General features: G+C 44.3%; 1 protein-coding gene across 1 annotated transcript; it reads right to left on the minus strand.

Moving 5' to 3' along the window:
- Nucleotides 1-10,424: 10,424 nt before the first annotated feature.
- On the minus strand, nucleotides 10,425-10,811 carry LOC121286022 (histone H2A-like). The gene has a single exon (XM_041203044.1). It carries the CDS (start codon nucleotides 10,809-10,811, stop codon nucleotides 10,425-10,427), a length of 387 nt encoding a protein of 128 aa, XP_041058978.1.
- Nucleotides 10,812-11,568: the final 757 nt, after the last annotated feature.

The raw sequence follows: 11,568 nt of genomic DNA on the forward strand, positions 1-11,568 counted from the left end.
TGGCGCTTCCCACAGGGGCCTGGTCCCTTCCACACGCGCCTTCGAATATATAAAAAAAATAAGCAGACCTAAAGACAAAATTGTAAATAGGTGTTACCACATGATGAAGACTCACTTTAGTGCTATTGAAATGGAAGAGAAATAAAGTTGAGAGAAGATCTCGTAAGAGCGCGAGCTTCACGCTCTTTCACGAAGTTTGGTATTGCTAAGGGCTGTGGAGTTGCCATGGTTACTGGGTCACTGTGACGGGATGGCCATGGCAACCAAGGCTTGGAGAACCAGGCCGCGAGAAAATGCAGAAGCCTGGACCCTGAATCAGAGAATGGAAAGCTTTTTGGCTTTAAAGAATGTATTGTTAGGGTGACTTCCCTTTTAGCTGATGAATCTTCTGCAGCATTGCCTTCAAATTGGAATTGTCACAGATGTTAAGGTACTGTGTGCGGGATATTGCCAAATGGGCAAGTAGAACTCAGCATCTGGCATTATCCAGTCCACAGCTCAAAAGGAAAAATCCTGGTGTGAATACCAATCCCCACATCCAGAGTCTTAACAATTCCATCTTCCCAAAGAAAAATATCATTGTTATAGAAACGATTATAGGATTGAGTTAACTGTAATCGTAAGTCAATAACTAACTCAAAACCAGAATTTGCTTCATAATGAATTTCCACAATTCTAGAGAATATATTAAAATGGGATTTTATACACCTGGGCATAACCTTCTCATCTGTTACACACAGTAAACACAGTATAGTTTTGTGTAAGTAGATAAAAATAATGAAAGAAAGGTGGAAAGTCAAATCACTGTTATATATTGTGGTTTAATCAGTTTAAAATATCTGTACTCCAGTATTGTGACAGAAATAAGGCTTGGTATGGCAGGTGGTGGTTAACATTTCAACCCTAGGGCTTCAACAAAGGTTTAGCAAAGAATATCCTCATATTGATTCTATTTCTGTCAGGACAAATATTCCTTTGAGAGTGCAGTATTTAAAAAGGAATGCTTCATTTGTCTGATCTGGATCATTGTTTGCAAAATGTGTGTTAGTTTCTGTATGCAGTATGTTATATGAATCTCACCTCCCAAAGGAGGGATTCGTTGAGTCTACATTTTGTGAAAAGGGCCAAGTTCAGATTATTACCAATAATGTTTACGCAAACAGGGATGCTATGTGAAATTGATATGTCAATAGCACATTAACCAGCATTAAATAAGTGATTTTAAGATGAGAATTCAATCTGTTCTCAAGTAAGTAATGTACTGCTGCCAAGAACAAATAATTTTTTGCCAGAAAAGAAAGCTGTTCTCTTGGAATCTGCTAAAGCCATCTCCCAGTGAATTGTTGCAGATATTTTATCATCTGGGTTCAGTTCAGCACTTGCATTCTTCCTGAAGTAAAGGCTTCAATTGTTGTACCAACATTTTTATTAAAATAACCTCAATGAATTCCACCTCTCTGCTTTTCCCTCCAGATTGTTTTCTTGCTCAAGAATTAGGCTCTTGTCATCCGCAAACTTAATTGTGAATGAGTGCAATGACTGAGACTTGGCTTGTGGGTGATGACAGCTTGCACTGTTCCCAACTGGCTATACTTTCTGTGACCCACCATCCCCAAGCTGCTATTGTGGTCTTGTGGTCATCACTGCACTCGTACAAAAATTATGCTGTTCCCTTTCAAATCTATTCCCACCTTTCTTGCAACTCCATGTTTGAATCCCACCAAATTGCTCCTGCCACAACTCTTAAATGAAGATGTATGCTATAAAATTACAAAAAGGTACTACTAGATTATTTGAATAGGTAAAACAGTGGCATATGGATTTCAATATAGGCAAGTCTGAGATTATTCATTTTAAACCCAATAAGGCTAGCTCAGATTACTTTCTAAATGGTGAAAAGCTAGAAGCTGTAGCAGTCCAAAGAGACTTAGGGGTATGGTCCAGGTATCTAGATCATTAAATTGGCATGAATAGATACAAAAAATAATTTTAAAAAGCTAACTCAGATGCTAGCATTTAAATCTAGAGGACTAGGTTACAAGAGATTAGAAGTCATGCTGCTGCTATATAAAGCCCTGGTTAGATCACAGCTGATTTGGGCAATACACCATAGGCCTTGTAGTGAGTGCACTATTGATTTACTGGATTGATATCTGGATGCCAAGGATTAAATTATAAGGAGATATCATATTAGGGTTGTATTTCCAGGAATTTAGAAAATTAAAAGGTGAATTAATCAAAATGATCAAGTTATTAAGGGGAACTGATAGAATAGATAGCAAGAAAATATTTTCACTGCTTGGGGAATCTAGGACTAGGAGACATAGCCTAAAAATTAGAGCCAGGCCTTTCAGGAATGAAATCAGGAAACATTTCTATATGCAAAGGATGATAGAAGTTTGGAACTCTCTTCAACAATGGATGCTGAGTCAACTGTTAATTTTAAATCTGAAACTGATGGACCCCTATTGACCAAAAGTATTAAGAGATAAGGGGCAATAGTGGGTATATGGAGCTAAGTCATAGAATCAGCCATGATTTCATTGAATGGTGGAAGAAACTGGAGGGGCTAAATGGCCTACTCCTGTTTCTGAGTCCTCTATTCAAAGTCACAATGACATACTCTATTACTGTGACCATGGTGCATTTTCTTTTTCATCATCCTCAATCTCAGCCTATAATATGATCAATTATACCATCCCTCAGCCATGATCTAATGAAATGGTGGATGAGGCTCAATGGATTGAATGGCCTACTCCTACTCCTATGTTCTTATGTCCTAAATTCCTTCTCCAAAGCCAGTCCCCTGTCTCAGCATGACTATATTTGTCTATCAAAGTGTAGCCATAGCAGCTCCAGCAATTACTTCTCTTCCCATTCCTGATCATTAATTCAGATGGACCCCAAATGTCTATACATGAACCCCTCTTTTCCCTCATTATCTGAAGACATGGGTTCAACTTCTACATGTATACTGACAATTCCCAACTCTACCTCTTCACTACTTGTCTAGACCCTTCCACTGCCTCTCTATTATCATCCAATATCCAAACTTGATGAGCTGCATCTTCCTCCAGTTAGACATTGGCAATGCCAAAGACATCGGGCAGAACTTTCCATGCCCTCCAGCGTCAGACGTGATTGGTGGTGTGAGCGGACAATATGGTGCAATGGTTTTATGATGGCAGAAACCAGTTTGTGATCATCCGCTCAGCCATTGGCGGGCTGTGTTTCCCACCATCGGACATCGGGAACCTCATTGTCATACATCAGCATATCATTATCAGGCCAGCCTGCCAGAATTGTTCCCCACCCAGCTGGATCATCAGTCCATGTCAGCGGGAAAGCACACAGATGTGTTTCACAACAGCTCATAAGCAATGTGCACTTGGCAGGCTGCACTTTGAAGGGAACTCGGAGGTGAGTACACAGTAACATTGTGCAGCGCTCGTCAGGGTCCCCTATTGGACTTCAAGCTTGAGAGGCGTGGGGAGGGTCAGGGTTAAGGCAGCCCTGCCGTTGAGGCAACTTGTGAATGGGGACCAAGGGCTTGCCATTGAATATGGTGCACAGGCATTCAGGGTGGGGGGGTAGGGTGGGCGAGGGAAGTGGCCACACATCAGGGAAACGCGTATAAAGCGACCATTCCTCTGCAACTCGGACAGTTCAGGCGCAGCCACATTGATATGATTGGAGTCAGGCTTCTAGCTTATCTGTCCACTCAAGCAACGCAGTGGCATCAAAATACCACCAAGCGCTCCAAAGCTTTTCACCCAGCCAATCCCCACACCCCCTCCCCGCCGCACAGGCTGCAAAGTCATGCATTTCAGTGGACGGCTGAACAGTTGGATGACTGCACATATTGTATAATCTCCTCGATAAAGTTGGCCGTGGAGTAGTCACTGCTGGAGGTGCTCACAGCCCCTTGCAACGTCAGCATCCTGGTTTGGATCAGTATCCTTCATGGTTCAAATTAACAGTGCAGGCTTGCAGTGTGGGTTAGGAGAATGCCTGCGCCTGAGCTGAGAGCACAGAATACAGTCCACTGGGCAAAGCTGCCGCCAATTGGTCAGGTGGACTGGGGTGGAAGTGATGGGGTTTTGGGCAGCTATGTAGCGCACTAAACTCTGGCCATCCAAGTGGTGGCCAGCACTCTCCGGGAATCGTTAAGGGGCCTTCACACTTAACCAGGACAGGTTCTCAGTACCACCCATGCTAACCACGGGTCTCTCTCTTTCATCCTGCAGGAGTACATCAGGATCATGGAGCCTGGTGAATTAGCTGTATGCCTGATGGCCTACAGAGTGTGAAGACCATGGAGGAGAGAACGTCTGAGGCTCCTAGCTGTGCAGAGGCAGGAGCAACAACCTCAGGAAGAAGGGGTAGCAGGGGCTCACGCATAGGCTGCCTGTCATTCCTGCAGATGACTGAGAACCAGTATTGCTGGAGACTGCGCATGTCCAGGAAACTGGTCGCTCGCATCTGCCACCTGCTGTAGGATTTGGTGCCACAGGGACATGGAGGGTAACCACTGCCAGTGGCTGTGAAAGTGACCGCGGCGTTCAATCTTTACACCAGTGGCTCCTTTCAGGGCTCCACAGTGACCTCTGTGGGATCTCACAAGCCTCCACCCACAAATTCATCCATGAGGTCATGGATGCTGCCTTTGCGAGGACATACCACTTTGGGCATTTCGCCCAGGACCAGGACAGTCAGGATGCAAGAGCGATTGGATTCGCCCACCAGAAATGCATCCTGCAGGTGTGCGCATCGTTTCCAGGTGTGTGCATGATGTCTACATCCTCAGTTGGTCACAGATCCCTGAAATCTTCCAGGGTCCACAGAAGCTGCAGGGATGTCTCCTCAGGGACAAGGGCTACCCGCAGAGGGAGTGGCTGATGACACCCCTGCGGCAGCCTCAGGCTGCAGCAGAGCGACGTATAATGAGGTTTATGCTGTATTTGGACCAAGGTCTCCATGGTGGCCGCCATCCTACCAGTATTGACCTCAGTACATTGGCATGCCAGTGCTATCACCTCAGCTTGAAGGCAGATGGATTCATCCATCATGGCTTTCAATCTGAGGAGAGCAACAGACATCCCTTCCCGATGTTCCCGAGCTTGCCTTTGCAGCTCCAGCAACTGTGACATGACTGAGTCCAGAGGCTTGTCATCTGATTTGATCTCAGCAAGTTTCTGGTCTCCAGCAGTCCTCCTAGTGCCGGATGCTAGGGAGGTCCCTGCCACCATTTGCTGCGGATCAAAAATGCGATGTGCTCACCAGATTCTCATCCCAAGGCTATTCTAAAGCTAGGTCCCACCGAGGTGTGTGCCTCTGTGTTGGTGGAGTGTGTGTGAGTGCTGTGATAGGGCTGCAAGGAGGGTACCTCCAGATTCCTTTTCAGAGGTTTCTTTGGGACTTGATTGGGGACCCTGGGTCACGGACTCCATCGGCTGTTTCCCAGATGTGCCTGTGAAAGCAAGGAGAGATAATTAGTGCATGGCAATGGCCTGTGAAACAGGACACATCAATCACAGCATGGTTGTCTGATGTATGTTGCACTGCTGGACCCTCACTTGGTAGAGCAGCACTGACCTCACCATCAGCACAGGACCAGTCCAGATTGTCGCCAACCAGCTGAATGGCTGTTTTCAATGTTCATGTGGACCTTGATTTCGGGCATTCCACCACTGGTGAGCGACCTCTCCCTCTTATTATGTGTCAGCTTGTCCTGCATGGATAGAGATAGAGAAAGTGTAAGCAGGATGCCTACCAGGCAAGATGATAAGTATGCTTGGCCTGTATGGGTGGTGAGTGGTCCCATGGACAGGATGAGGACAATGACGGTGTGTGTGAGAGAGTGAATGGTGATGTCCTTTGACTGGCAGCGAGTGAGATCACTGTGGACGTGTGATGGGTTTGTGAGTGTGTGAATTGGGAGCGATGAGAAGAGTGACTTACTCTGGCAGAACGGAGGAGCTCATTCATCCTCTTGCGGCTCTGTGTGGCTGTCCTCTTTTGAAGGGCGTTGCAGTTGACCACCGCTGCCACCACCTCCCAAGCTGGGTTAGTGCTGTTGCTGCCCATTCTGTGGCCAGAGCAGGGATAGAGGACATCCTGGTGGTCCTCCACAGCATCCAAAAGGCACTTGAGGGATGCATCGCTGCACTGGGGACCACAGTGTTCTTCAGTTTCAGGGCCATGTTTTCCATGCAGTACTAGTGAGCTGGAAGCACTGAGATTTGTGCTTGTGGCTGGACTTTAAATATGGCGCCCGACAGGGTGATGGCAGGCGGGTGGGCGAATGAGAGCCCGCTCGCCATGGAAACAGCGTGTTTCCTGGGGCACTCCCAATGTGTAAATAATGTGGCAGATTTGGGATGAAAAAACATGAAACCCCGCCATCACGGCCGGCGGGTAAAATGTCGTTTTACTCGCCCGCTAATACACTTAGAGCAAATCTGGGGAAATTACGCCCATCATCTTTGGCCACCCCCACAAATCCCATACTCATGCCACCGATGCCATCCACCTGTTTCAGGTTGAACCTGACAGTTTGTTACCTCAGCATCTGGCTCGACCCTGAGCTGTGATTTACAAACTATATCTACATCACAAAGTCTCTACGTCCACCCCCATAACATTTCCTACATCCATCCCTGCCTCAACTCATATGTTGTTGGAACTCTCATGTCTTTATCACCCCCAGACTTGACTATTCCGATGCTTTCGCAGCCCAACTCCCATCCTCCATTCTCGGTAAATGTCAGCTCATCTAGAATCCTGCTGCTCATAAACTATCCTGCACTGAGTTCCACTTATCCATCAGTCCTGTCCACAAGTAACATGGATAGAGGGGATAGATGTTGAAAACTTGGATTTCCAAAAGGAATTTCATAAGAAGCTATATCAAATGTTACTATACAAGATAAAGAGCTCATGGTGTAGAGGGTAACATATTATCACGGATGGAGGATTGGTTTGCTAACAAGAAGCTGAGACTAGGGATAAATAGGTAATTTTCGGGGTTGGCAAGCTGTAACCAGCAGAGTGCCACAGAGATCATCTTGAGGGCCTCAACCATTTGCAATCTATCTAAATGACTTGGATGAAGGGCCGAATGTATAGTTGCTAAATTTGTGGATCACACAAAGATAGAAAAGTAGGAAAGTAAATTGTAAGAAGGAGTTAAAGAGTTTACAAAGGAATTTAGATAGGTTAGCTGAGTGGGCAACAAATTGTCAGATAGGGTTTAAAGTGGGAAAATGTGAACTCATCCACTTTGGCACATAGAACAAAAAAGCAGTATATTATTTAAATGGAGAAAGATTGCAAAACACGGTAGTACAGAGGGATCTGGGTGTCCTAGTACATGAATCACAAAAAAGTTATAGGTACAGCAAGTGATTTCAAAGGCAAATGGAATGTTGTCATTTATCGTAAGGGGAATGGAAAATAAGAATAGGACAGTTTTGCTACAATTGTATAGGGCATTGGTGAGACCACGTCTGGAGTACTGTGTACAATTTTGGTCTCCTTTCTTGAGATAGGATATAATAACATTGGAAGCAGTTCAGAGAAGGTTTACTCAATTGATTCCTGGGATGAGAGGGTTATCTTATGAGGAAAGGCTGGACAGGTTAGGCCTAGATTTTAGAAGAATGAGAGGTGATCTTATTTAAACATATAAGATCCTGAAAGGAATTGACGGGGTGGATGCTGAGAGGATGTTTCCCCTTGAGGAAGCGATTAGAATTAGGAGACACAGTTTAAAAATAAGGGGTCTCCCATTTAAGATGGAGATGAGGATATTGGTTTTTTCACAGAAGTCATTGGCCTGTGGAATTCTCTTCCCCAGAGAGCAGTGGAGGCAGGGTCATTAAATATTTTTAATGCTGAGTCAGATAGTTTGTTGATTGACAAGGGAGTCAAAGGAAGTAGGGAGTAGAAAGGAAAATGGAGCTGAGGCCACAATTAGGTCAGCCGTGATCTTATCAAATGACTAAATAGTTCGAGAGACTGATTGGCCTACTCCTGCTCTTAATTTGTATCTTTATATGTAGTATGCTCTGATTGATATTGGCTGCCACTCACAACACCTCCAGTTTAAAATTCTCATTACCATGCTTAAGTCTCTTCATGACCATACTCTACCCTATCTCAAGCCCTAACAACACCCACAGAAATTTCCATTCCTCTGACCCTGACCTCTTGTGCATCTTTTCTTCCTTCGCCCCACCTTTGGGTGGCCAGGCCTTAAGCCAATTATGCAATAGAACTCCCTTCCTAAACTCCTTCAACTCTCCACCTCCCCCGCCCCCCAACATTAAAACCCTTCCTAAAAATCACTTGTTTCATCAAACTTTTGAATTCTCCTCTTAATATCTTACTCTTTGTCTCAGCATCCATTTTTGTGAGATTCCACTTCTGAAGCGCAGAATGTTTCTCTACGATAAAAGTGCTACATAATTGGATGTTACGACTGAGATGGTTAGTGAGCCGGAGATTGCTGCATAGTATGATGGAATCCCTGGAGTTATGAATTTTGACTTGATTTGTTCCATTTTGTTCCTGCAGGAAACCTTAATTAAAAACAGAAAAGGCAGTATAGTACACAATCTGTTAGCATTTGAGGAGAGAATAGACAGGTCAGTAATTCAGGCTAAACCATTCATAAGAATTGAAGGATAAAAGATGAGCAAGTATTATAATAGAATCAGAGAACAGAGGAGGAGAGAGAAAGAAACAAACAACCATAGAGAGGACATATCAATGGAATTATCATTACATGGTGTTAAAGATCATCTTAATCGGGTGTTGGAAAGAAACAAAAATGTGTGATTAGCTGAAACAATGAGAGATACACCAAGAACAAAGTGAGAAAATGGAAGAACTTGCAAATGCAGAAAGCATATAAATCAAACCTAAAATTAGAAAGAAAAAACTTGCATTTATACTGGGTCTTTTACATCCTCAGGACTTCACTATACGCTATACAATCAAGGTCCAAGACATAGCAGTGAGATGAATGGCTAATCTATTTTGGTAAAAACAAAAAATCTGCGGATGCTGGAAATCCAAAACAAAACAGAATTACCTGGAAAAACTCAGCAGGTCTGGCAGCATCGGCGGAGAAGAAAAGAGTTGACGTTTCGAGTCCTCATGACCCTTCGACAGAACTTGAGTTCGAGTCCAAGAAAGTGTTGAAATATAAGCTGGTTTAAGGTGTGTGTGTGGGGGGCGGAGAGATAGAGAGACAGAGAGGTGGGGGGGGGTGGTGTGGTTGTAGGGACAAACAAGCAGTGATAGAAGCAGATCATCTATTTATCTATTTTGGTGTTGTTTGGTGAGAGGTAAATGTTCGCACGGTTACTGGGTGCAGGGATGAAAGTTTGAGGGTCTGGCAAACCTCATGTGCACTCACAGGACACTGGAGCAGAATTGTAGCCTAATTTTGTTTCAGATTTCTAACACTTGTAGATTTTTGTTACTTCTTGTTGCTATTGACTTATTCTGTAATTATTCTTTCAAAATTGCCGGTTTGAAGTTCCCCAGTGATGTGGTTCTAAGTTGTACAGATCAGAAAATACTAGTTTTGATTACTGGTCTGCCCGAATTAGCTGATTGTATTTCAGCTGCTGTGAGCAGGCATCTTGCTTGACAATGGAAAAAGGGAGTATCAGAAGAAAAGTTATCCTGGCACCAGCCTTATACTGGGCTCAGAGTTGCCTTTCAGTCACAGCAAGTATGGAGAGTACACACCTAGATCGACACTGGCTGTGAATCAAAGCTTCTTTGACCAGTTATGAGTACACGCCTCACAATCACCCTTGCCAATTTATCTTATTGTATTACCTGTTATCTTCCAATGATTAGCTTCCCTAAAACCAACCTTCATTGATATTATGTGGAAGAAAATTCTTTGGATTAGCTAAATTGTTCAAAAGGAGACTGGAATGCAGAAACCAACTTCTTCAGAAGTAGAGTTCCTGTTCCTGTTCTCTTAAGGATAATGAAGAAACTGGAACTACTGCATTTGTGGAGAGTAGAAATTTGTCTCAAATAGGGCCCCAACATTTTTGGTAACCTTCTGTGTCCTGTCAGGTGTCTGAATGCACATCATATGTTAATAGTGCATCTTGTTGGTTTAACATACAAGGTGGTTAATGACAAAAGAAGTAATTTTACAAATGGCACTTTACATATACCGACATTGAGTAAGCCTTTAACTTAGTGGTAGCAGATCCATCTCTGAGTCGGAATGTAGGATTCAAACATCATCTCATACAATCCTGCTCTTGCACTGAAGTCCTGGTTGACTTTTTAAAATTAATTCATGGGATGTGGGGTTTGCTGGCAAGGCCAGCATTCATTGCATATCCCAATTCTTCTTGAGATGGTGATCTTTTTCTAATCTCGCCTCTTCAGGCATAACCCTTGCTGGGGTGGTTGGTTTTCTTTGGCAACAGCACAGCCTGAAGGTTGGGCAGGACCCCACCCTGGCCTATGGTGACCCCTCCCAGCAGCTTGTTGAGCTCCTCATCATTGCGGATGGCAAATTGCAGGTGGTGAGGAATGATACGAGCCTTCTTGTCCCAGGCCACAATGCTGCCCAGCTTGAGGATCTTGGCTGTCAGATACTCAAGGACAACAGCCAGATAGATGGGGGCTCCAGCCCCAACACGCTTGGCATAGTGACCCTTTTGCAGCAGTAGGTGGATATGGCCAATGGGGAACTGGAGACAGGCACTGGAGGAGCAAGTCTTGGCCTTGGCCTGTCCTTTGCCTCCAGTTTTACCGCGACGAGACATTTTGTTGTTGCTCCTGCTGAAATTCTTCACCAGTGTTGAATCTTGAGATGGTGATGGTGAACCACCTTTTTGAATTGCTACAGTCCATGTAATGAAGGTATTCCTACAATGCTGTTAAGGATAGAGTTCCAGGAATTTGACTCAGAGACAATAAAAGAAAGCACAATATTTCCAAGTCAGGATGGTGAATGACTTGAAGAGGAACTTGCAGGTGGTGGTGTTCCTATGTATCTGCTGCCCTTGTTCTTTTAGGTTTCAGAGGTCGTGGTTTTGGAAGATACTGTCAAAGGAGCCTTGGCGAGTTGCTGCAGTGCATTTTGTAGATGGTACACACTGTTGCCACTCTGCACCGATAATGGAGGGAGTGACTATTTAAGGTGGTGGATGGGATGGAAATCGAAAGTGCTGTTTTGTCTCGGATCCTGTCAAACTTCTTGAGTGTTTTTGGTGCTACATTCAATCAGGCAAGTGGAAGGCGTTCCATCACACTCCTGACTTGTGCCTTGTAAATGACTCCTTTGGGAAGTCAGGAGGTGAGTTACTTACCACAGAATACCCAGCCTTTAACGAGCCTTTGTAGCCACAGTATTTGTGTGACTGGTCCAATTAAGCTTTTGGTCACATGCCCAGGATGTTGGTGGGGTAGATTTTGAAATAGTAATGTCATTGAATGTCAATGAAAGATGGTTAAACTCTCTCTTGTTGGAGATAGTCATTGACTGGCACTTGTGTGGCATGAATGTTATGTCTCTTCATC

This window comes from Carcharodon carcharias, chromosome 13 (assembly GCF_017639515.1).
Source record: "Carcharodon carcharias isolate sCarCar2 chromosome 13, sCarCar2.pri, whole genome shotgun sequence".
Taxonomy (NCBI): domain Eukaryota; kingdom Metazoa; phylum Chordata; class Chondrichthyes; order Lamniformes; family Lamnidae; genus Carcharodon; species Carcharodon carcharias.

What these genes read in the sequence shown, in the direction of transcription:
- LOC121286022 (XM_041203044.1), bottom strand. Translation starts at nt 10,811, where the DNA reads ATGTCTCGTCGCGGTAAAACTGGAGGCAAAGGACAGGCCAAGGCCAAG.